Source organism: Anopheles arabiensis, chromosome 2 (genome assembly GCF_016920715.1).
Source record: "Anopheles arabiensis isolate DONGOLA chromosome 2, AaraD3, whole genome shotgun sequence".
NCBI lineage: Eukaryota > Metazoa > Arthropoda > Insecta > Diptera > Culicidae > Anopheles > Anopheles arabiensis.
Genome location: NC_053517.1, coordinates 47,904,907 through 47,930,068, shown reverse-complemented (window position 1 = coordinate 47,930,068; position 25,162 = coordinate 47,904,907). Strand labels below are relative to the sequence as shown.

The 25,162-nt window shown below is 47.6% G+C and overlaps 7 protein-coding genes across 7 annotated transcripts; 4 read left to right on the top strand and 3 right to left on the bottom strand.

Moving 5' to 3' along the window:
- The first annotated feature begins 4,183 nt into the window (after window positions 1–4,183).
- Window positions 4,184–8,526, top strand: LOC120894567 (carcinine transporter-like). The gene is made up of 3 exons (XM_040297227.1): window positions 4,184–4,833; window positions 5,348–5,626; window positions 5,699–8,526. Exons 1-3 carry the CDS (start codon window positions 4,574–4,576, stop codon window positions 6,903–6,905), a joined length of 1,746 nt encoding a protein of 581 aa, XP_040153161.1. The 5' UTR covers window positions 4,184–4,573; the 3' UTR covers window positions 6,906–8,526.
- A 743-nt stretch (window positions 8,527–9,269) lies between these two features.
- Window positions 9,270–10,535, bottom strand: LOC120894568 (farnesol dehydrogenase). The gene is made up of 4 exons (XM_040297228.1): window positions 10,153–10,535; window positions 9,817–10,079; window positions 9,589–9,726; window positions 9,270–9,399 (listed from the first exon to the last, which is right to left on the bottom strand). The coding sequence occupies exons 1-4, from the start codon at window positions 10,448–10,450 to the stop codon at window positions 9,364–9,366; spliced, it is 735 nt and encodes a 244-aa protein (XP_040153162.1). The 5' UTR covers window positions 10,451–10,535; the 3' UTR covers window positions 9,270–9,363.
- Window positions 10,536–12,505: 1,970 nt separating this feature from the next.
- On the top strand, window positions 12,506–14,145 carry LOC120899820 (transmembrane protein 183). The gene is made up of 3 exons (XM_040306055.1): window positions 12,506–12,936; window positions 13,001–13,671; window positions 13,740–14,145. Exons 1-3 carry the CDS (start codon window positions 12,882–12,884, stop codon window positions 14,022–14,024), a joined length of 1,011 nt encoding a protein of 336 aa, XP_040161989.1. The 5' UTR covers window positions 12,506–12,881; the 3' UTR covers window positions 14,025–14,145.
- A 9-nt stretch (window positions 14,146–14,154) lies between these two features.
- On the bottom strand, window positions 14,155–16,077 carry LOC120899796 (tRNA (cytosine(38)-C(5))-methyltransferase). Its single transcript, XM_040306018.1, has 2 exons — window positions 15,196–16,077; window positions 14,155–15,125 (listed from the first exon to the last, which is right to left on the bottom strand). The coding sequence occupies exons 1-2, from the start codon at window positions 15,683–15,685 to the stop codon at window positions 14,185–14,187; spliced, it is 1,431 nt and encodes a 476-aa protein (XP_040161952.1). The 5' UTR covers window positions 15,686–16,077; the 3' UTR covers window positions 14,155–14,184.
- Window positions 16,078–16,352: 275 nt separating this feature from the next.
- LOC120899802 (golgin-45) lies at window positions 16,353–18,181 on the top strand. The gene is made up of 2 exons (XM_040306030.1): window positions 16,353–16,535; window positions 16,611–18,181. The coding sequence occupies exons 1-2, from the start codon at window positions 16,526–16,528 to the stop codon at window positions 17,939–17,941; spliced, it is 1,341 nt and encodes a 446-aa protein (XP_040161964.1). The 5' UTR covers window positions 16,353–16,525; the 3' UTR covers window positions 17,942–18,181.
- A 143-nt stretch (window positions 18,182–18,324) lies between these two features.
- LOC120899811 (3-hydroxyisobutyryl-CoA hydrolase, mitochondrial) lies at window positions 18,325–19,992 on the top strand. The gene is made up of 2 exons (XM_040306041.1): window positions 18,325–18,515; window positions 18,614–19,992. The coding sequence occupies exons 1-2, from the start codon at window positions 18,513–18,515 to the stop codon at window positions 19,772–19,774; spliced, it is 1,164 nt and encodes a 387-aa protein (XP_040161975.1). The 5' UTR covers window positions 18,325–18,512; the 3' UTR covers window positions 19,775–19,992.
- A 108-nt stretch (window positions 19,993–20,100) lies between these two features.
- LOC120899823 (GTP-binding protein SAR1b) lies at window positions 20,101–23,486 on the bottom strand. The gene is made up of 5 exons (XM_040306070.1): window positions 23,252–23,486; window positions 21,939–22,124; window positions 21,720–21,839; window positions 21,580–21,645; window positions 20,101–21,497 (listed from the first exon to the last, which is right to left on the bottom strand). Exons 2-5 carry the CDS (start codon window positions 21,979–21,981, stop codon window positions 21,145–21,147), a joined length of 582 nt encoding a protein of 193 aa, XP_040162004.1. The 5' UTR covers window positions 21,982–22,124; window positions 23,252–23,486; the 3' UTR covers window positions 20,101–21,144.
- Between the last annotated feature and the right edge of the window lie 1,676 nt (window positions 23,487–25,162).

Sequence of the window (25,162 nt, the reverse complement as noted above, 5' to 3'; positions counted from 1 at the left end):
AAAGCTTGGGATTTGGCGCAAAACCCAGCACGGTGACAAAATTGTAACGCCGTATCCTCCGGTTTTGCGTCCCAATTATTCGCCATCTTAGCGGTAAGCAGCTTTCCCACACAACTAATGACGACGCATGCCGAATTCACACTCGCGCCTCAGTGCAAGCTGTGCGTTAGAAAAATAAAACAACGCTAATCGCCCCAAAATCTGGGCGTTGGGAGAAATAATTTGACGCACGCAGGATGAAGATTTCCTGCCGCAATTCGGCTGGGTTGTGTCTGGCAGGCTTACTCTCAGCTTTGTAATATCCACCCGAGAAAGATCGTAGACATGGCGATAGGCATTGCGATATTATTATCCGTACGCTTATGCTTAGATGGTTTAATGTGAACCTGACATACACACACAAAATTTACCGGCTGTCTGCCAAGAACACGGTGTTTTTTTTTGGGGAAGGGGACGCTTTCCTTACAATTGTCGTTTTTTTTTCCTCCTCGTTTGATGTTCCCCCCGACACTTTGTACGAGGCAATGGAAGGTATACAGCAGTGTTCACCTTTGTGACGAACCCACCGCATGCCGCTTTGTGAGCCCCTCATTCCAGCGTCATAAACATTGAAAAGGGCAAAAGGAAGGAAGGATCATCCCACCCAGCGCACACCAAAATAAGAAAAAAAAGAGGGTCGGCAGCATTTTTAATTACTTTTGCACACCCAAATCAAGCACGAAAATTGTAAAGTACAGCACCAAATGGGACCGAGATGGGTACGCCGCGTCCCGAAATGTCTACGTTTTCCTAATAGACGTGTGTTTGCATACGAATGTCCTTTCTCTTTTTTTGTATATGGTGTATTCTTCCATTGGAGCTTTACTTTACTGTTGGGGCACACTTCAGCAGGCCACATATGATTCCCACACGTTCCCACATTGCCACATTAGTACAAGCGGGAAAGATGAACAAGATGTGTATCAACTACACGAAGGAAAAACAAATAGCAAGCAAAGGGACTCATCTCGTCTGATTTTGACAGTAAATGTTTTGCATCGTATTCAGAGACCGGCGCATTCAAATGGGCAGTGAGAAAGAGGCAAACAGATGCGTTCCTCAAATTAAGACACAGCGCCGCACGTTTATGTGATTGTTTCTACTTAAGCCGCCCTGCAGCAACCAACAGGACTCCACATACGCAATAAAAGTAACCCCTCCAGCTAAGCTCAAAACAACCGTCGGTGTGAGGATGCTGGGTAGTGTGCTCTTATTTATGTTAAACATAATCCGATGCATCAAATAAAAACGGGGGTTGGTATGCTGTTTTTTTGTTTCCTTCTTTTAATCGACCATTTAATGAGGGCCAAGTGCCGCCCGAGGGTTGTTTGTGCTTTAGCTCCCGTAAAACACAAAACACGGGACTAACGCAAACTGTTCACTGTGCTCACAAAATAGTTCAGACGACGGGGGATATTTTGATGGTGCCAAAAGCAACTGGCAGCCGTATTGCCATTCTAGTGTCATTCTAGTTCATTCTGTGCGACATGGGAAGTGAGTGGTGAAAAAGGGACAAAAGTTTTTAGCTTTTAATAGTACATTTACCCGGCTGCCGGTGAAGTTAGCGCATACGATCGCCCAACATGAGTTGGGATGAGTTTAACTTCTTCCCTACCCTCACAAAGAGGAAGCTGGTGAAGGATGGTAGTGAAACTTATTTGCCACCCCATCCTCCGCTCAACCTTTTCATTTCTCTCCTTTTCCTTCTTTTCCTTCTAAACCAAGGGACGATATGGCTTGTAAGGATAAACACGCTTCAGCTTGCGTGCTCTTTCCGGCTGGGAAGAATCTGTCAGCATGTACAATTAAATTTGTTTTTATTGCATTTTAAGAACTAAAAAGCGACTGACATACACTTTCCCTCTACCTCACACTTGTTCCCTCACACTGAAGCTGTCGTCATCATCGGGAGCATACACACGCCCAGACAGGATCATACTGCACTTTTCTTTCAAACTGTACAAGGATGCAGCGGTTGAACGATGCCAAAGCAAAGCACTCTACCGAACGAAACCCAACCGACTACTGTTTCAACCCTTAAATTCCAATTCCATCTAGGGGTTCGGGTGCTGTTGGAAAGGAAATGGATAGCAGCTAACCAGCGGAAGGTGTTTGTGTTGAAGAAAATTCCCACAAATCCCGATCGTCTCATGAAAGAAGCAATTCCAAACAGAATCGGACACGGACGCCACGACCGGTGTCACATGTCACCGTTGCGACCGTTCGGTACCGGCTGCCCAGAGGCGTCCTGCCAACCCCAGCCATTCTCTTCCGAGGTTTCTTGTCAACCGGAATGGTTGCCAAGAATTCAGCATTGGTTGTCTTTCTGTCGTCCTCTTTGTGAACCACCTACGGATGCTTAAGAATATTTTCCTTCGGTATTTGTTTTAACTTTTCCACGATTTCCACATTCTGGACATTGGTGCGTGGGGACTCCATCCTCCCCCTGTTGGCTGATGGAAACGGCGTTGAATCGGCGACAGATTAAATGCGACAATTTATTGGTTTACTTTTTTATCACCCAGTAGCAGCAGTAGTTAGTAGTAAGCCATTACGCTTCAGGAACATTTTTGGCGACCTGGAAGAAAGGAGATGTTTTCGTAGTTGATTCTTTATTCGCCAATTTTGGTCACTGTGTGCTTTTTCGGTGCCCTGAGCGAATTACGTGACCGTTGGAAGTTTCCGCTTTTGTTGTTTAAATGAATTTTGCATTTACAGGTATGTTTTGCATTTCTTGCAACTGGAAATCTACTTTCAGACTATCAGCTGTATGCGGCATTCAAAATCACGTGCAGAATAATTTAGCGTACTTTAGTAAGAGTTCTACTTTTCGTTGTTGACTTTCGGAAGCAGCCCTGACTGTTGCGAATTACAGATAACGACGAGAGGTAAGGATTTAAAAGTATGAAAATAATAAGAGTAAAAATATATACAGGCGGTCCCCGAGATACACGGTACCTCTTATACGCGGATTCGGAGATACGCGGATTTCTAAATTTGACAACTCTTTGAGGAAATTGTACTGATTTGACACATCAATTGTAAATTGCAAAATAATTTCCGTTTTGATTAAATATTAAAAACTATTACCAAAGCTTTGAAACTGTTACATTCAGTCAGAATCATATCAAATAAATCATAAAGTGACTAAAACAGCCCCTACTTACAAAATTACACGAAAGTTAGTGATAATAGTTATGTTTCTTGTTAAAAACTAAAATGTTGCTGAAAAAGTGCTTAGCAGCTCGACAAGTAGTAAACTCAATCATGAAACCATTTTCATAATTCATATCTATTGCTACCTTGAAATCGCTACCGCTTTCTCCATTGTTAATCTTTGATTCTTCATTATCGACTTGTGTTGTGTTTATTGCATATGTTTCATTCGTTTTACATTATATATTAGATTACTCTAGCTAGTTTAGATCATATTACACCATGCTTCCAGAAATGTGTTGATCACATCGAGTTAGTGCTGTAAAGAATATTTTCTATCATAATAATTATGAGTACATTAAGAAAAGGATTGTTCTTTGAGATAACAAAATAGTAATTTGTTAATTTTGATAGCAAGTTATTACTACATTTTACTTCTATTTGAACGGTTGAACTGTGAATGAACTGACTGGTATCGCATGTGATAATTTATAATTGCTCAAAATTGTAACATGCTTAATTGTTAACTGTTTATTTAATATTCCTAACATTAAACAGATCAATTGGTTTTGATACAAAGTAATGCAATTTTGCCGACAATAAACTGTTACGATTCGAAACATCTTAGATAGTGCTTAATGAAATAAATTCCAATATAGATCTTTCAACTGAGCCATTCAGGCCATCACTACGCTCAGCGCACCGAGTGCATTGCCATCATCTGTTGCAGCTGAGCGCAGTCGACCGTGTAAGTGGCTTGCTTAAAACAGAGCAACAAACAAACAAACGAACCAAAACACAATCATGGTACGCCCATGGTAACACATACACACACAAAACACAGATATGTTATTGCACCAACACCAACACTAATCGGTTGAAATGTATTTATCACAACCCTCGGCCAGCGTTCACGCCGCCGATGCACTGCGCTGGTTCATGAGCCGTTCCCTCGCTCACACCCAAACAGTTACAGATGTTACAACTACAGGTTTCGGTGCGAGCGTCTCTCAATCGGGTGACGTCTTTTTACTGAATGCATAGACGGCGACAACAACGTCTCACGATGACAGCGTACCAGAGGAGCTGACACTGCAGTCCGACCCTCGAGGGAGACAGTCCCGTATCCCATATCTAGCGGTAGGCTTGCGCGAGACTAGCCAGAAGTTAATGATGTGTGATAAGGTAACGACGTACCAGCCGTGTACCGTGTGATATCAGTGCAAATGTTAGTGATACCATGTGCTGCTAAAGAGACCGTTTCTCACGCGTTTGTTCGGATGTTGGCAGCGCGTTCGCCTCAATTACAGGCAGATCTCGATCTTGCTCACGGATCTCGGTATACGGCATTGGCGGAGGGAAAGAAGAAAGAGACAAAATGACATCTGACGAAAGCGAAAATGCTGGAGCAGATGCTGCGTTCGATCGGATCATGGAATCAATCGGCAACGATGGTCCGTTTCAGCGCCGGTACAACATCATCTTTAACGTGATCGCGGTACTGTTTTTCGCGATGTGTGTGGTGAATGTGTTGCTCGTGCTGGCCGTCCCGGACCACAGGTGTCGTATAGCGGTCACGGACAACGAAATGCTCAACGCTACGGGCAGCGATCAGTGGAATGGAACTGTGTATCCAATGTGAGTTGATTGGAATGCCCGAGAGCACGAGGTGTTCATGAGATTAGTGTGAGCTTATGACACTAATTTGGCTTTTGCTTTGTTTTATGATACAGTTTTATTATCATCTTATTTTTAATACTAATTGCTTTGTTTAGCATCTCCCAAAATAATTAATTCCAAACTTCACCATCAGTCTTTCGTTATCTTATTTTTGGGATGTTAGATTGTTGGAGGCTTAAAAAGCCTTATATTTAATAGCAAAACACCAACACACACTAAGTGCACAAATCACGAGTCTAGGCTGCATGAGAGATAACAGTTTAATTCTTTTGGCACTTGGAAATATCAAAGCTTAACCGGCCCGTTACACAAAAGACATGCAAGCACGTAGATTATACCGTAGAAGGTATAATTATGATAGCTTATCATCAAGTCAACTAACTCCAGCTGGTGTGGCAATGTTGGACTTTTCGAGTAATGAGGAAATATGATCAAAGTCTATTAAATCCCAATGTTATCTTTCCTCAACCAGGGAGTATAACAGTCGTGGAGAATATGTGCCCAGTTCCTGCGAGATGTACAACATTTCTTATGATGAGCATACCACTGACGACTATACGCCACCATCGAACAAAACAGCGACAGTATCCTGTCTGTATGGATACGAGTATGATCGCACCTACTACGATCGTACACCAGTGACGGAGCAGGATTGGGTCTGCGATCGGGAACTGTACGGCACGAATGTCTTTGCTTTCGTGCGCGTTTCCGAAGTGTGCGGGACATTTATCCTTGGCCAGCTGGGTGATCGGTAAGATAGTGGTCGAAATCAGCTAGAAGCTGCTCTAACTCCCTTGCGATTCTTTGATACACACATTTGCAGAATCGGGCGACTGCCGGTGTACCTGTTCAGCATAGCGACGGCTGCCATCGGGCGAGTACTGTCCATATTTTCCGCCCACAGCTACTGGCTGTTCGCATCGCTCGCTTTCATCGGTAGCTTCTCCACCAACACCTCCTTCCAGTCGCCCCTGATTATCGCGATGGAAATCTCGAAAGATGCTAACCGGGCGGCCCTTTCCCTCTGGCAGCTGGTCGGCTGGACTGCGGGCGTCTGTCTCGCCCCGCTCATCCTCTGGTGGATGCGTGACTGGAGCTGGTTCATGATCGTCACCTCGCTGCCCTGCCTACTGTTCTACTGCTTTCCCCGCTACGCGATCGAGTCCCCGCGCTGGCTGGCAAGTCAAGGACGTTACGGCGCGTGTCTGGCGCAGTTGCGCAAAATTGCCACCATCAATGGGCGTCCGTTCGAGCTGACCGAGCAACAGCTGAAATCGCTCGTGCCTCGTCCCGAACGCGAAAAGACGTACGGTATCGCGTCCCTCTTCAGCGGGTGGCACATGAGCAAGCTGACCGGCCTGCTGCTGTTCAGCTGGATCTGCAACACCATACCGACGTTTACCCTGTTCCTGCTCAGTCTGCAGATGGGTGGCAACCCGTTCCTGAACAACTTCTGGCAAGGTGCGGTGGAGCTGCCGGCCTACCTGCTCGGCCAGCTGTGCTGCGATCGACTCGGGCGCCGGTTTACCAACAGCGGGGCCTTTCTTGCGGCCACACTCGCCTGCCTGCCCGTCGTGCTGCTCATCCATCGGCCCGGTACCGAGCTGTACGTGACGATGCTGGCCATTGTGGTGAAGTTTTTTGTCTGCGTCACCTACTTCGCCCTGTACCTGCAGTCGGTCGAACTGTATCCAACGTCACTCCGGCAGACCGGGACCTCGTTCGGTATCATCGTGTCGAACGTGTTCGGTGCGGTTGGACCGTACATCGTGTACCTCGGCACTAGTCGCGACCTGCGGCTACCGTTCGTGGCGATGGCCCTGATTATGCTGGTCGGTGCGGTTAGCGCCATCTTCCTGCCGGAGACGCTCCATCAAAAGCTGCCGGAAACGATGGACGAGGGACGCCAGTTTGGACGTGATCAGCGGTTCTGGTCGATCCCAAAGCGGCCGCCCTCGGCCACCACTACCTCCCGCACCGACATCGAGACGGAACTGCAGGAACTACAAAAACTGCACAAACCTGCATAATGCACTCTTCTGAACCGATGGAACCGAACCAAACTTTCATCAACTACTCGTACACTACACTCTCTCACCAGCTCCCTACGGCAAAAGCTTCACGAAGATGAAGTCCAGCGAGAAGCATCACGTGCCACTTGGCTGTGGAGAGCGAGGACAGCAGCGGTTGAAACAAAATTTGCACGAAATATGTTATTGTTACCTCCCCGTACTGGGTATACATTTTTATAATCATTTCTAAAAAAACACAAGCTCCTCCAACTAGAACCATGGCCATGGGAATGGAAAATTGTGTTCTCTTGTTCTGGTGCTAGTCAAAAACGAGAACGGGGACCAGCATTATCGTGGAAAGATGAAAAAATGGAAATAATTTCCGTGCAAAGGGAGAGAGAGAGAGAGAGAGAGAGAGAGAGAGAGAGAGAGAGAGAGAGAGTCAACTCGACACACCGGACAGCAATGTTCGGTGATGAAGACGCTTTTGGAATGCTTTTCAAGTTTTCCCCTTGGAAGCTGGGTGGCTCCTGCTAGTCCTGCGGATCGTTGCGAGTGCCACCAATCCCCACACACACAAAAAAGCATCACAAAACAAAACGACGCTTCAAAAAAAAAGGCGCCACCCCAGCACACAACAACAACGGCAGACTTTGAATAATTTACATTCCACACGGAGCGAAACCGAAAACTCACGGCTCGCGAAAAACACCGAAACGGGTCGTCCAAGTCCGGGTTATGGGGTGGTAGTAGCATGGGATTTAGGAAAGTGTGGAAACTCATCGCACACGGGACGTGAGCGCACCGAGGGCGCTGATCTATGAAGTGGTTTTCCATCCCGGACTGCACACTGTAACCTGTAACACGGTACGGTGAGGTGCGGAGGTAGAACGACTCCAAAGCCGCAAAACATACTCACACAGCACAGCAGCAGCCCAGCGGAGATGACATCTCTCGCAATTTACCGGGCGCAACAGCAGCAAATGGAGAAATGGCCCATATCACCAAGAATAAATGCGCATTCGCTAGGGCTGCATTCGGTATTCGCTATTAATGTGATACTGGTAGCATAACGCGTCCTTAGAATGCATTCTAGTAGAAAGTAACCCGCACACAAAAGAAGATTCTTTACGATTTATCACCAGTGTCGCGTGCTGTGTAATGCATGGGTCCTCCAAAAGTTATGGCGTCTGTTCGTGAATCTTCTCGGCTAGGAAACCCAGTGACACGCGTTGCGAGCCAGTATTAATTGTACAAATAGTTATGCTAAAACCGTATCAATAACATAATCGTTGTTGCAACAGGTTTCACTGTTGAACAAATTACCCTCTGCTGCTGTAGCAAATCACGCTACAGCATCCAGGCTATACTATTACATCTTTCGCATATCACGAAACCATTACTCCAATTTTCAAAAGGGCCATTTTCCTGTACCTAATCCACAGCGCATGGTGTTTGCATCCAGCCTCGATGTACATCGCGTACATATTCGATTGCATTGCGGTGTGTGGTGCATTAGTGCAACACACAGTGCACAAGTGCAGCGTGCTGCAACCTGCTCGTTGATATAATTCTTTTAATAAAATACCTATCGTCCTCTTCTGCTCCATAAAATCCTCCCGGGAGCAGAAGATACCGACCGACCGACCGACCGACCGAGCGAGCATTTCGATCTAGATGAACACCGAACCTCCACGAGCGCGCAAGAACATGACCATTATTTCCGGTTGCACTGTTGCATCCGAGTGCAGCTGGTGGTGGATCTGTTTCGCTCTCGGCGGCGGAATCGAAGAACATGACGAAAAAGAAAAAAAAACACCCACCCCCAGAACGCTAGTAGCGTTGGCAACTTACCTACCCTAAAATGAATCCTCCTATGCTACGTTCTGCAGAGTTGTGGTTGAAGTGCACCAGTGCAACATTTTGGCACATTTTTTCTTGTTATCCCTGCTACCGAATGCAGAATGTTGTTATTCATCATTTAGTGCAGAGGATGTGTGGCACAGTGCTTTTATCGTAAGTACAACTATCATTCAATTTGGATTATGCTGATACAACCGGCCTCGAAACGTGTCCGTTATTAAGGGAAATGGTTTATGGAGCAGGCAAGCAAAACAGAGACACTATTACGTTTTACAATTCTTGTTGAAATGTGTTTTACTTTAATGATTTGGTTTAGAAGTGTCCCGATCCACGAAGAGTAAATGCCATCCAAGTTTTACAGATAGATTGCACCCTGAGGTCGCGCTAATTGAATTTGTGCGCTGGATTAACGAAACATTTCCTTATCCCCATTTGACTGGATTGATTGCTGTCAATTAGTACAAATTGGAACCACATTCCAATGAACCGAACTCGACATAGCTCGACAGATGCATCAACTCAAAGCAACAATTCCAAACATATATTTTATTGAGTACTGCGTTTGTGTTGTACAACAAATGAACGGATACCTTTAGCTGGCGGCCACGGCCTTTTACTGCATCGTTGGCATAATGGTCAGCTCATCGATCTGAAACAAGAAATTAAACCGAACCCAAGTTAACCTCGTCGCAGTATAGAATAACACAGCCGGTTTTTGATGCTCGCTTCAAGCCATCAAACCACAGCGTTCGAACCCCGTCAATCCAGAGTAATCCGATAGCCTGTTGCGTATACATTGACGATTCTTTGATGCGTAACCGTAAGCGACTATACTTACACGAACTTCGGGAGGTGTTGCAAGGCAATGCACGATGCTGGCGGTAATGTCTGTCACCTGGAGCTTTGGTAGCCGTTCCGCTAGCTTCGACTCGAACACCTTGATCATGTCCGTCTGCACCATGCCAGGATGAATGCTCTGAAATGGGGTGTAGTGTGTCCCCAACGAAAAGATAAGCACAGTCATCATCTTCTTAGTCCCTGTGCACAGCCATCTAACCAATCTTACCGTAACTTTGATGGGCAATTTGAGGAAGTTTAACTCTTGCCGCAACACTTCCGTCATCCCAACGAGCGCAAACTTGGATGCCGGATACACGCCGAACACGGGCACCGATACGTCCGGGACGCGTTTGCCCAGCAAGCTGTTCAGCACCACGATGTGACCGTACGCTTCCCTTGCCTGCATGTCCTTTACCACTTCGCGAATGAAAATGCACGTCGCCAGCACGTTCACGTTGAAGGTGTCGCGAAAATCGGACGTTTCACTCTCTAGAATTGTAACGATCCAATGGAGTTTTTCTATTTTTTTTTTTTTTTCGTGCACTATCCTTTCCACACTTACGCGTGATAAATTGATAGCGATAAATGCCTGCATTATTGATCAGCACATCAACGCCACCGAACTCGCGGCGGATCCAGTTGAGCGTTTCCATTATTTCTCCCTCGTTGCTCACATCACACTTTTTGGCGTAAATCTTACCGCCGCCGGTCACCTTGGTGGAGAGTAGCGTGACGAGCTCGGCACGGCGCGCTATCCCTACCACGATCATGCCCGCGTCCGCTAGCGTAAGCGCCACATCCTGTCCGATGCCCGAGCTGGCGCCCGTTACCAGCGCTATCTTGCCAACCCACTTCTCCATCGTTGCTGTACCAGAGACGAACCAATGCTGTTCAAAGGGAGGATCAACCACTACTGATGTGGACCGTTGGCGCAACTTTCCACTTAAGTATGGCTTCGCTGTATTGACAGCAGCGCTGGTTAGGCAGTAACACGTGCAAGCAACTGCCAAATTAATTTGCTTATTGAGAGCTATTTGTGCGTTTTGAACTGCAATTAAATGTGCAATTCATAGAGAGATGCACGTAATTCATAGATTAAAACGATTTTTCCATATCCTTGTACAATGCAATTGCAATTATTTTAAAATGTATATCCAAATTCTTGTTCTCACCCTCTTGCTCATGTTTACGGGCTTACCTTACATTGTTACAGTGATCTGCATAAAAAAGAGCGCACATCTAATTTTGTTTTTGTGAAAGAAAAAAAAAGTGACTGTTTTATTATTATTTTTTACATTTCGATATTTGATTTTGAGTTAGCAGTGTCAAACCATGGCAAGAATGGGAAGTTTTCTTAAATTGGACAACATTGCTGTGGCCCATTTTCATCATTCTAGATTTTTTTTTTAATAAAAAAAATAACACGAATTTAATTATTTCTATGCATCCAGACTCTGGCTCTGCATTTCTAGATTTGTAAAAAGCCCTTTGGATTATCTATATTATTAAGGAGCATCTAGTACTGCATCTAGTTCTTTGCAACATTCGATGGGATTAAGATTCAGACTTTGTGGAGGCCAATCCAAAGGATAATTTATTCGATACAGGGGTTTCCAGGAGTTTTCATAGCTGTGGGACACTTTATTGACTCTTTCTTGCCTGAAATGAACTTAATGTAATGGGAATTGGAACCCCTATGCTGGACAAATCAAATAGGAATTTCCAAGAAGCCTGTCCAAAAAGGGTGACAGAGAGTTCAATTTCCATCATATGAACTTCACTTACCATAACAAAGAGTCAAGGAAGTGTCTCACAACTCTGAGTACCCCTGGGAAACCCTGTAAAAGTTGCAAAAATAAGTTTCTAAGTTGTGTGTGTAAGTGAAAACGAAGTGTGTATAAGCATGATGTTTTTTCAAACCCCATCTTTTAAATAAATATCACGAACTTCTTTTTTGCCATGGATTGGTACTACACATTCATCAACATAAACAAATAGTGTTTAAAAAAATAATATGATAACTTTTTTCACGAAAAAAATGGAACAAATGTAAAATTGTACAAGTAAGTTCTTTATTATGACGGTCACTATATTGAGACAGTGGTTTATATCACACGTGATTCATGTTCGTAAAGCAATAGATAAGGGTTTTTAATGATTTCAAGTATAATAACTTGATGGCTTTTATGTTGAGACTACTTTTTATTGACGGCTGAGTGTTTTATTAATATAATTTTAAAAAAATAAAAGCTTTTTGTTAGTAACTTAAATTTGGAAGCAATCCATTAGTTCACAATTCGAGCCAAAATGTATCTTTACAAGTTCCTACTAATATGTATCCAGATCATTCCATAGTTAACCATTTTCGCTCACGATTCAAATGGTTGTTGTTTTTGCTTTTTCTTTTGCTATTGTTCTAAAAAACTGTTTAGTACAGCCCAGAAGCGTAGCGAATAGTGATGTGTTCACTGGAGTGCACCCACAAGTTCAATCGGACACCGGTTATTGTTAGACCGATTCTGATTCGTGTACAATCAGAACCAATTGTTTCACCAGGAGTCGAAGTCGTTTTTCTATTCCAGTCATCTGGAATAGGAATTATCCGGAGTCGGGGTCGTCATGAGTCGGAGTAGACTGGAATCGACTGGTAACTAGAGTCGAAGTCGGTTCCGACACTGACCGAGTTGGCCCGACTCCGGCTCACTTCGTTCGACTCCGTTCGACTCCGGACAATCTTGACTTCGAACTATTCTAACCACAGGCGACTCCAGCTTTGGATTATTCTGATCGGATCCAAATTATGCTGGCCGGACCTACCTTCTGGAGTCGGTTACGGGCTCGGAGTGGGATCGAAGTGAACTCCGAATATTTGCCAAATTTACCCATCACTAGTTTCGAACGTCATCGAAAGAAAATTGAAAACGTCAGTCAGTCAGATCAAAATGTAAACACAACACAGTTCATAAACTCGCCCCAAAAGCAACAAAATTCAACAAATTTAACAATTTTCAAGCAGTGCCAGCGTATTACACTGCACCGCAACCATATCGTTACCTGTTCCGTCGTAACAGAGAAATTGCACCACAAAATGATTCTTTAAAACACAAAGTTGCAAGGTTCCACTGCGCCCAGCGTTCTCCATCAAATGGATATTGAAAGATACAACACCTAGGTTGTTCAACAAATTGCCTATTGTGATTCCCACCCGCCCCTTATGCGCAACTGGTTCCAACGACCAGTTTCTCCCCGTGGCTGCATTCGAATCCCACCCTATAGTATCCTTACAAATTCATGGCATTAAGCGTGAAGGTGAAACCAACCAAAAGTCGATCCACCTTCGGGAGAGGTAGTTAGCAAGAGGGAATGTCGACACACTTTTCGTCCTGCCTGACTTGTTGCTCTCGTTTCAGACCCTACCATATACGATTATGCCAACAGTCCGAAGTGCTCTAACCGTGCGTCGAAGGTCAGCAGCAAGATATCTCTAGCCGAGATAGAGCTGGAAGCGGAACCGCTCGGTGAAGAAGCAGAGCAAACCATTGGAGCTGGGGGGAAAGGGCCCGCCACGGATGCACCACCGGTAGTCACGTACAATGACTACCATATCGACTTGTGGTTCCTCGTGTCGGAGTTTATCCGGCCGGAAGATGTGTGCCGGTTTGCGCTAATTTGTCGCAAAACGGCCGAAGTTGTGCAGAGTGGCCGATTCTGGACGCAGCTGTATCGTTCGTACTACGATCGCTCGATCGAGCTGCCCGCCCGCTTCCAGCCGGACAGCATGGTACGGCTGCGTGGTCTGCGCTCGGCAGTCGTACGGTCGCTCTACTATCTGTACCCGCCGTTCGTGGCACGCTTGACGATGGGAACGAACCGGCACCAGTATCGCGTCGTAGGACGACAGCTACTCACCAGCTGGCACAAGCGTACGAAAGGCTGCTGGACGTATTGCTTCCGGCTGAAGGCACCGTTCAAGCCGGGCAGTCGACCGGCCCGATCGGCCCAGCTACAGCGGGAGAAAAATTCACTCGCCTTCATGCAGGACATCTACATGAACCCGGAGGAAGGATGCCAGATTCTGATGGTAGGGTTCGGCTGAACGAGTTGCAGGATTTGCGCAAAGTAACGTGCAATATTTCTTTTCCGCCGCAGATAACGACCGACTTTCTCAAGGTGATACCAATGTACAACGAGACGCTGTTTGTGAAAAACATTGTCCAAACACTCTCGCAGAGCATGATGCGCTACAAGATAGTGCTTCAGCTGGGGAACTATTGCGGCAAACGAGTAACGGACCTCGTGTTCGATCCGGTGTGCAACGTAAGCGTACTGGACTGGTGGACACCGCAGTACTATAACGAAATCGGCAGCCCGGCGGAAGACGAGTCGGCGTTGGCCGACACTGAGTGGACCGATGATTCGGATTGGGATAATTAGAGGCATGGGGAGGAACCAGCGTCCCCTTGTCTGTTCGCTGTGGTAATTGTTTAAAATATTTTGAACGGAATATATGTACAAGAAGAGTGTGATCTTCGGTCGATTGGATGCGAAAAAGTCAGGCGGCATTTGTTTTGTGCACCAAATTCAAAGTATTTATTTACAGCTCGTGTAGTAGCACACTGACGACAAACACGTTTATGCTATTACCCAGCACACGATAACGTTGCTTGTTCGTGACCGTCTCTGGGAAGCTAAAATGCTCTGGAAAGCTCATCAATCGCGCCACTTCTTTCGGGGTAAAGTATCGCACGCGCAGTTCCCGCAGCAAAGCAAGCTTTCGATCCTCGTCCTCCTCGGCACCCATCGCAAGGGCATAGGTCTTGTCGAACTCCTGCCTAGAAAGAGGACAGTACACCGAACCCGTACCTTCCGCGTAATGCGTGTACGCTTTCGTAAAGCACATCGAGTTGGTGGATTCCGGCGTGCATACGTCCATCAGTGGAAGATGTTTTAGTAATGTAGCACTTTTCAACCCATCCGATTCCAATGCGTCTTGCTGCGTGTCCACAATCGTTCCAACTAACGTTTGCTTTGCACCGTAGCCTGCTTGCGGTGTGGTAATAATTTCTTCACTCTTCCATTTAAAATCCGCTCCATTGCGTTTTGCGATACAGTAGTACCGGTGGCGTGTGTTGGGCACGCCAAACTGGTGCGGCGATAGTATGTACTGCTGGTAGTGGAAACCTGCCTCCCGCAGGCGCGCCTTGTACATCTCACAGGCTTGTGAGTTTTCAAACCCTTTCACGTTTTCCATCAGTATGAACTTTACCAGCGGCATCTTATCCAGCAGCTCACAAATGTGCAGAAATGGGTCGCTCCTTCGATCGTTGATATCGTTAAACTTTCCGTTCCTCGTGAAGGGCTGACAGGGCGGCGACATCAGGATCGTATCGACCTTTAGTTTGGTTACTTTCTCTGCCGTTAGGCTCAGTATATTTCCATTGCGGACCGTTTTGGCGCCGAAATTGTGCTTGTAAACTTCGTTTGCGATTGGGTTCACGTCGATGGCGGAGACGATTTCAAACTCTTTCCCAGCTTCTAAAAGCAAAAACACGATGGGCAACGTTAGAGTTGAAGAGTTAAAAAAAGCTGTCCACGCAACACTTACGCTCCAACGCCATACGCATTCCGCCTATACCACTGAAAAGTTCCAACACTCTGTGCGGTTCAGATTTCGTGCTCTCCATCGTGTTGCGGCGTGGAAATTGAATTGTTTTCCGCCTGCCGTAAACAATCCTGCGCCCAGCTGTCAAGTCAGCTGACAGCAAGTTTGACAGTTCTAATCGGTACGGTTTGTTTTCGTTCCCTAGCGCGGTGTGGTTGCTCGGTGCCGGTCGTGTGCTACTTTTATCTCGCTGCAAAAGAATGTCCAACTCGCATCTGTTTCTTAAATCGGGCTTTCCGCGTGCCCCGCTGCAGAATGGCATCGGCCGGTACGTTTGCCAGCTGCAGCGCATCACCCTGAAGTACTGCAAAACCAGCGGCTCCAGCAAAGGGATGCGCGAGTTCCTCGAGCAGGAGCTGGTCGACTTCAGCCGTGCCAATCCGGGCGTCGTGGTGGTGTACGTGAAGCCCCGCCGGCACCGGACCGCCGTCATGTCGGCTGAGTTCCTGAACGGCGAGCGCACGTGGATCAACTGCCGCAACAACAGCCGGGAAGAGATCTCGAAATGGATCCAGGTGCTGAAACAGTCGAACGGGCGGGCCGAGGAGATGCGCTTACGTAAACACTGGCACACGGACGTGCCGAGTGTGCAGGGTGCCTGGACGCCGTTCACCCATCGCCATCCGTCGGCAAACGTGACCGACTTCCCGTGCAAAGAGCTGTCGGAGCTTAAGCTGGAAGAACAGAGCGCGACGGAGAAGCTACTGGAGCTGTACCTTGCGCAAAGGAATACAGCAGCCGCGGGCGAGTCTGCGACGAAATCGGAAGAAGCTAAATAATGTAGTAGCGGTTGAGATGAATTACAATAAACAATAGGTAGTAGCGAAAGGTGATATTTTTTTAAGGTAATTTGCACTCAACATTTGAAATGTCTCGCGTAAAAAGGGCCCATGACACATGAGTGTCGGAATCTTTTTAAAATGATAACTAAAACAGTAGAAATTCCAGTAAATCAAATAATCCGATCGTTAAAGATCGGGTAAGCAAAAGAAGCAAAAATAGCATCACATAACCGACAGCATAGTAAAATGTCAAAAAAAAAAACCTTTTTTGCTGTCAGTTTTTGTCTATTTACAACTCCCCCATTGCACCATTGTCAACAACAGCTGAGTTCGCGTCACAACAAAGGCTCAGTCGTGGAAAAAGAGAAAAGTGATAATAGAAAACTCTCCCCCTCCTCATGATAAGGGCTGCAATCGTCTGTCATCTGGTTGTGCATCTGGCTAGTTTTTAGTATTTCCCGCAGCCCGCGTGCCGCGCAAACTAAAACGCAATGGATACGGGTAACAATTGTGCAGACATGACCTAGTTGGGCGCTAATCTAATCACATCTCGCTCGCTCGCTTCTCCCGTTGCAGGTCGACGTACTGAGGGTGATGGTATGGAGCACGAGGAGCTCGCTGGATCGTTCACAGGAGCGAAGCGATCGGCGTCCACCTCTTCCAGCGTATCTTCCACACTGCTGCCAACGGCGGACATAAAGCTGCCGGCAAACTTTTCCATCGAACGACTGCTACCTCACTCCGGCGCCAATCCAGTGTACCGGCCGACCGAGCTCGTCACCGGTGGAAACACCTCCCTGGCCGCGGTAGTGCCACGCGGCAAAGTGTTCAACCTGGTGCCCCGGCTGGTGGCGCCCGGTGGCCGCCCGAAGCTAGCGACGATGCACAACAAAGAGCCAAAGTTTGTCCCATTCGAACCGTACAAAGGGGCCGTCACGCCGATCATCCCCGGGCGCAACAGCATCCCTGGCGGTGGATCGCGCGTCAAGCTGGCCAACCGCAACAATCTCGACCTGAGCGTGCTCGTCTCGCAGATGTCGACCATCGCGGACAAGGAGCTGCGCACCAGTGCGGCCCCATCGTCGGTCGAGGACGAGGAGCGGCAGCGGTACGAGCGCGAACTGGCGGAACTGCGCAAGGAGCGCGACTACTTCCAGGGCCAGCTGAAGTTCCAGGCGCAGGTGAATGCGGAGCTGAAAAATCTGCTCGTGGCCGCCGTGGGCGAAGATTTGCAGACGAAGGTGAACGTGCTGACCGAGGACAAGCTGCACCTCGCCCGCAAGCTGCTCAACTCGGCGGAAAATCTGTCGTCCCACACGGAGCAGATCGAGTTTCTGGCCGGCCAGAGCGAGGTATGGCGCAGCAAGTTTCTCGCCAGCAGCCTGATGGTGGAGGAGCTGGCCCGCTGGAAGGCTAGCCTGCTGCAGCGGAACGGACTGCTGCTGGCGTCGAACAAAGCGCAGCTCGAGGTCATCTCGAAGTCGCGCGAGCTCGTGCTGGACGTGCTGAAGCAGCTGCGCTTTCTGGCCAACGCCAAGGAACCGCTGCAGCTGCCGTCGGCCAACGTGCTCGATCTGGCCGCCGAATGCGTCAACATATCGCAGCAGCTCGCCCTGCAACATTCCGCCCTCGGCATGCCGAACAGTCTGGACGGGCTGAACGCGCTGGAATGCATGACGGACGCGGAGAAGCTGGCAGTACAGGCGCTGCAGAGCTCGCACCAGTCGCTGCTACCGACGGATGAAGCATTTCGAGCGATCGTTGGCCAAGCATTTCCCTCAATCCATTCGATACAGAAGCAGCAGCAGCAGCAGCAGTCGGACGATGCGCTCACCTCGCTGGGCTCGGACTTTGAAGTAGTGACCGCACCGGACAGCGACACGTCCGGCAAGGAAGGGCCAAAGTGATTTGCCGACGATGTGAACAATTTTTATATCTCCTAACTTTTAGCTCGCCCCTTCAGAGAGTGCAATCCGAGAGAAGAGGTTCAGTTTACTGGTATCATTTTATACTAATGCTTAGAGCTGTGTACGTTTATGGAAACAAAGTTTAAAAAGCAATAAAGGAAAAAGCGCGTTTCGTTGGATGACTTTTATGAAAGTTCATCTGAAGCGAGCGCAATAAGTAAAAAAAAAAGTTTTTTAGGCAGTTTCATTTCAGCCAGTTCCGCTTTGGCACCCTGTGTTTCAGCTCCATTCCACCAACACCAACCTCGACCCACTCCTACCATCCCTTCGCCGACCCCCTTTAAGTGACGTTTACTTATCAACACGACGGCGCAGGCAACATCGACATCGCTGAAAAACACTCGACGTCACACTGGTAGCGGTCGGTCGGAAATTAAATCAAGTAAGCACTGTGCCGCTTAGCTACAAGCATCGTGGGACACACAACACCAGTTGCATAATCACAGAGAGCACAACACCCCGCACAGCCAGCAACTTCAACCGGAACGTCAAGCCTACGAAAACGAATACGATGGTAAAGCAAACGATCGAGAAATTGTATCGAATCGAGCAAATGCGTACCCCCTTACCGTCATGAATATTCCTAACCGCTCATTATATCCGCACTTTCAGCTACGAGCGATTGCGGTGCGCGCCGGACTAAGCCGATCGGGCCAACTGGTCGCCCCGTGCGTTTGCCGCGCGATGTCCTCGACGGCCGGTGATAGCAACAGCCTGGTACTGACGGAGGAGGTCGGCAGCAAGGGCGTGATCACACTGAATCGCCCGAAAGCGCTGAACGCCATCAATCTGGAAATGGTCCGGCTCATCTACGACGCCATGAAGCAGTGGGAAAGCACCAAGAGCGTGGTCATCGTGAAATCCGTCGGCGATAAGGCGTTCTGTGCCGGCGGGGACGTGCGCGCCATCACCGAGACGAGCAATGTGGAGCTGGCGCGAAAGTTTTTCAGCACCGAGTACCGGCTGAACGCGCTCATCGGCAGCTATCGGCCCACGTACATTGCGTTCATCGACGGTATCACGATGGGCGGCGGCGTCGGGCTGTCCGTGCACGGCAAGTACCGCATCGCGACGGAGCGCACCATGTTCGCGATGCCCGAGACGGCCATCGGGCTGTTCCCGGACGTTGGCGGTGGCTATTTCCTGCCCCGGCTCGAGGGCAAGCTCGGCCTCTATCTCGGTCTGACCGGGTTCCGGCTGAAGGGGCGCGACGTGCACAAGGCCGGCGTGGCGACGCACTACGTGGAGAGCAAAAATCTGGCCGCGCTGGAGCAGCAGCTGCTGGCCACGACGAGCGGTGCCGAGGTGGAAAGCGTGCTGGACCGGTTCTCGGAGAAGCGGGACGCGGGCGCCGGGTTTGTGCTGGCCAAGCAGCTGCAGCAAATCAACCAGTGCTTCAGTGCGCCGACGGTGGAGGCCATTTTCCAGCAGCTGGAGCGGGACGGTAGCGAGTGGGCACAGAACACGCTGAAGCTGCTCCACAAAATGTCCCCCACCTCGATGGTGGTGACGCAGAAGCAGCTCGAGCTGGGCGGCAAGATGGATTTGAAGACGTGTCTCAAGATGGAGTACCGGCTTGCCGTGCACCATGCGATCGACAGCGACTTCAAGGAAGGTGTGCGCGCCCTGCTGATCGATCGCGATCAGAAACCGCGCTGGAATCCGGCCACGCTGGCAGAGGTGGATCCGGCGCGCATCGAGCAGTTCTTCGGCCCGCTGCCGGACGGCGATGAGCTCCAGTTCGAGGAGGAGGGGCCCAAGGCATCCCTGTAAGCGGAGCTGCGGTGTGCTGCTCTCCGGTCAAAGGATTGGAACACGTCGAGAAATGATACCACAACTAAAGTGCATTTACTAGCGAGTAAGACTAATGCCAACGGCAAAGCTGTTGCGCGCCTGGTGTTTCAAACATGAATACGGGCACCGTTCTTTCCTTTTTTTTGCAACCCCACACAGAAAGCCAACAATAAAGTGAAACGATTTTCTACCACCTACCTCCCTCGTCGGCATTTGATTGGCTTTTGAATTGCCGTTTTCGGATCCAATATCGTCCAACACGCGCCACAACCTCTCGGTGGTTCCATCGTGCTACATGCGAAACATTTCGTAAAAATGATCGTTTCATTCATGTTCATGTTCTCGTGTTTAACTCTGGCCATTTTCCACACTCCAGCGCGCCCTCCTCCCCACATAAACCTTCTCACAGATGCAAATGGTGGTTTTTTTTTAAAGTTATAAAATTGGTTTCACCTATGACGGTCACTTTCAAGGGTTGTTGAATTTGTTCTATTCCCGAAGGAAAGTGTCTTTTATCAATATTGTGACGCGGATATGAATAGAACTTCGAAGCAATGGATGAATTGAACGTTAAAGAAGTTAAGCAATAGCAGCGATGAAACTGAGTGCTTAACATACCCAAGGGTGTGATGATTTCGCATCGTCTACATGTGTAACACTGAATTAGAACTGTCCCGTATTCGAATGAGCATTATAACAAAACAAAAAAGGCATACTAGATTAATACAGGCATCGTTATGCAATTTTCGTGGAACGATTGATCAAATGTTCCTCGCCGGTCTATTTCAAGATGGACAGTGTGTGTTTGTGTGTGTTTTTTGTTTGTTTTTCATTTTCCTTTTTAACAGTAAAAGCGGGAATGCTTTCTGTTGCCTTCCTCCATTCCTTTTAAGCGTTCTTTTGCCTTGCAAGCTCTCTTACACGCGGCGCACATGCTATTCAATTGCTTTAAAACGTTACCCCGGCACTTCTACTGTCCGTGTCCCTTTGTTCGGCACCAAAAACAGCACCGCCCGCTGGTCCGCAGGACCGAACAAAGCACATATCCAGGTTGACTCGAACTCACTGCACTTTTTCACAGTTTTTCCCAATAATGCACGGATCACACACACATAGTTTGCAGGAGAACCGCGATCCGCTTTCCTATTGATTTGAAGATATTTTTTTTTGTTTTGTTTTGATGTATGTGTGTACGTGGGTTTGGGTAAGTAATAAGACTTTCGGTAGTTGTTTTGTTAATCCGCTGCGCTCGCTTCTCCTCACTGACCCCGCGATCACCCATTGATACCCGAAAAAGCAAAAAAAATAATAGAATAAACGTATTGCCACCGAACACCACCATACTATTATTAGTCGATGTACTGGGCTAACCAACGGAACCCTTCACCGTAACCCTGTCGTTTCAGCACGGAACACATGAACAGCTCGAGCGGGCGACCGGGCAGCTCGGAGCGTGGCACTTTGCCCTTGCCCGTGGTCAGCTGGAACAGTGCGAAGTAGTTCCGCAGCTCCTCTTCGCTCGCCGCGCCCGGTTTGTCGATCTTGTTGCCGAGGATCAGTACCGGACAGTTGGAAAGCGCCTCGTCCGTGAGCAGTGAGTCCAGCTCGTTTTTGCTCTCGGTGAAACGGGTTCGGTCCCAGGCGTCGATGAGGAACACGATCGCATCCACCGCAGGGAAATAGTCCTTCCATACACGCCGTGCTGCGGAATAGAAAAACGCAATAGGACACTGGTGAGTGCTTTGCCCGTGTGACACGTGGACACGAGCGGTGCGCAGGCTTACCTTGCGTGTGTCCGCCAAGATCGAACGTTGTGAAGCGCATATTTCCTATGGAAAGTTCCTCCGAAGCTGAAAAGTAAAGTGAAGCGTTATTTAGAATCCCATTGGTTTCTTTTGCCAGTACGTTCCGGCGAAATACTCACTTGGATGGAGCGTTGGGACATGCTGTGCCAGTCGGTCGTCCTTCAGCATGTGTAGCAGTGTCGTTTTGCCAGCATTGTCTAGGCCAAGGAAGAGCAGTTTACCAGACTTTTTCCACAGCCCTGCAAAGCAATGGGATAAAACACACACGATTAGTTAGGCAGCGCTTTCGATGGCGACAATTAGCCCTCACACCAGCGGGTCCACGCTAGAACACTTACCTAGGTAACCTAGAACGCCGGTGAACCAGTCCCAGATAAACATTTTGGCAATGTCACACACTGGCGTACGCTTTTAGCCCGGATGGGAACGCTCGAACGGATGGGAATCCAAAAATATCTACCACCCCACGACGCTCGCTGCTGCCCTTAAAACAGCCGTTTACAAGCCGTAACGCACAATGCAAACTGAGTGGGTACCGGGGGAAGCGGAGCAACCATGGAAACGGAGACAAGAACAATTGATTACAAACATTAGCGATCACACCGATGATGATGATGACGATGGTGATGATGACAACGTCTACGATTCCGTTGATGATGATGATGATGATGGGGCAAATTTTCGCGGTCACCCAGAGCGTGTCGTCGGTTCGCCGCCGTAGAAGGCGAACGCGTTGCGATTGTGTGTTTTAAGACCATTGATAAGGTGAATAAATAAAATGACCACCACGATAGGGTTGCTTTGCATCGACGGTGGTGGTGCGTGCGTGTATAGTGCGCACGTCGTTCTGCTCTGTGTCGATGTGTACGTGATCGGTCCGGGGGCCTCAATAGGTGGACCCTGATTTGCCTTTTCCCACCCCTAACGCTGACGCCGTTATTGTGTCTGTAGTGAACTTTACCCTTTTTCTTTGTTTTCGACCACCCGACAAAACACACACACACACACGCTGCATTGACGACGGGTTGCATTTTCACTCTTGGTGGCTTGAATGCTTGATGCGCTAATTACCAACGGCGTGCCATACGATAATCGCATCGTCTGCCGTGCAGTGGTGGTGCCCTAATTTACTGTACCCAAAACCCGTCTATCGGGAAAAAAATTCGTTCGTGTCGCAAAGTGTTTCCTTCTTCTTCGATTGCTAGCAGGAAATGCTTTTTTTCTTCGGTTTGTCACCTTGAAGGTACACCTGGATCGAAGAGCACTTGAACTTGAGCACCAAGATGTGGCTTTTTTATATTTAAAATATTATCCAACATACGTGGAACAGACAGCACCAATCCCTTGCAGCGACCTCGATCATTGCACACGAACGTTCGTACCCCTTCTTCTCCGACGGAACCGAGACGCGTCATTAATTTTCCCCAGCAACGTAACCGCTAAGCCCCAGCCGAGTTCGTGGTTGAGATTACTGGGACATCTTACACATGGATGGCGCAAGCGAGCTTCTCGAAACGCCCAGCGATGAACCCCGACGGGTCCGCAACGACGGTGTTACGGCCACGGTCAGGCGAACGTGTCGCGGAAAGGAAAGCTGGCACTGGCCAACACGGCAATGTATCATTTACACACACCGACCACACATACTTACCCCCTGGGAAAAGTTAACCGACGGACGCGGGAGCGCTGGCAAACTGCAAAACCGTGGCACTGCTCAGCGCGATAGGCGAAATCGGGTATCGGGTGGCGATGCGGAAGCGAAACTAATTGATCACACACAGCTCGTGAATTTCACGACGACACACACGGGGCAAACGCACCACCTCCTTTTTCGCACTCTCTTTCTTCTCCAGATTTTCAGCCCTTCTTCTTCTTCGGCTTTTGACGGATCAAAACCGTTCGCGTCACCGGCCAAGGTATACAGAAAGGTGTGCATCGGTGTCCACGGTTGTTCAAGTTTGTGGTACACTGGTGTAGTTTTTAAATGCTCCAAACGGTCACGAGTTTTCAGCTAATATACAGTCCAAATTCAATAGTTGAACGTTTTTTAGTTGGTATGCTTTTTAGTTGAACGCTCGATAGTTGGCTGACAGTTCAATTAATAAGCATGCGTTTGTATGGGATACCCGGTTTTTGAAAAATTCACAAAAATCTCATGGCCTGCCGAGAAAAAAATCATAAATTTTTTGTATGGAAAAACGTGCCAACTAAAAAGCCCATATTCAATAGTTGGCAGGGAATCGAAGTTCAACCAATGAGTTCAGACTGTATTTTACAGGTCTATTATTTGTAATTTTTGAAATTTTTCAAACCAAAAAGAGCTGAATATGCAACTAGTAAAATTAACAGCGCAAAATAATGAAGTATCGGTGAGTTTTTGCATAATTTCTCGTATATTCCGCTCTATTCTTGAGTTCAACTCAGTATCTTGAGCCCTTTGCACTGATCTATGGTCTAATAGATTTGAGTCGATTCAACGTAGTTTTATTAGGCTGGCAAAATTAAATTTACCATAGTTTAACACAAATAAAAAGTTTAATTTTCAGGACCGATGCTCCCTGCTAGGGTTACACCCGCTTCACTACCGACGCCTAGTCGCTCAAGCTGTATTTATTGCAAAAAAAAAGAATAAGATAGATGCCATACTTACTGAACAGATTAAACCTATACGCTCCTGAACATTCTCTAACAAATAGAAACACTCTTTGGCTTCCCATTACAAATTCTGCGTACGCAAGCAATGCCCTCATTACGAAAATGAGCAGGACCCAAGCGGCACATATTAAGCTTAAACGACTGGAAAATCGAATATTCATAGAAAAAAATGAAAGCTCAATAGCTTCATTGGTTTGCTCAATAGATGGCGTATTGTAACTCATCATTATTATATTGCTGTCTTTTTCTTGCAATGTGTTTCACCTAACTTCATCTAACCATGGCCTATATACCCATCAAACATTTCGAGCAAAAATCTATATGAATGTTCGTGTGGGTATCAACACCAACGACCATTTCTAAAATCTCACTTGCTATAGTGCTGGTGGTTTAGTTTTTAAACAATCGTATCGCCGTTGTAGCTCTAGCGATGTATAACTTCAATGCGAAACCATAAAACAGTACAGAGGGAATGAGAAAGCTCTCCAAGCGAGGAAGCTCCACTGGTTGGGTATTCCCCGAACAGATGGCGCCACAAGTTTTTGTTTTGCTAATTTTAGAATGCATGAGTCGTTTGCAATCGGCTAAACGAAATCTTTCTATACTTGAGTCAATTAGAACCCGTTTAGTGGTCGTTTTTTGCTCAGAAAATTATAAGGCTATATAGGTCATGATTAGATGAAACTTGTCGAAACCCATTGCAAGAAAAGGACAGCAATATAATGATGAGTTGTAATACGCCATCTATTGATCAAACCAATGAAGCTATGGAGCTTTCGTTTTTTTTATCAATACAGGCTGTCCCCGAGATACACGGTTATTGGGGACCGAAAACGGCCGCAAAATACCGCGTATCTCGTATTTCCGCGTAAGTCGAATCTCGTGATTTCCAGCCAAAATATCACTA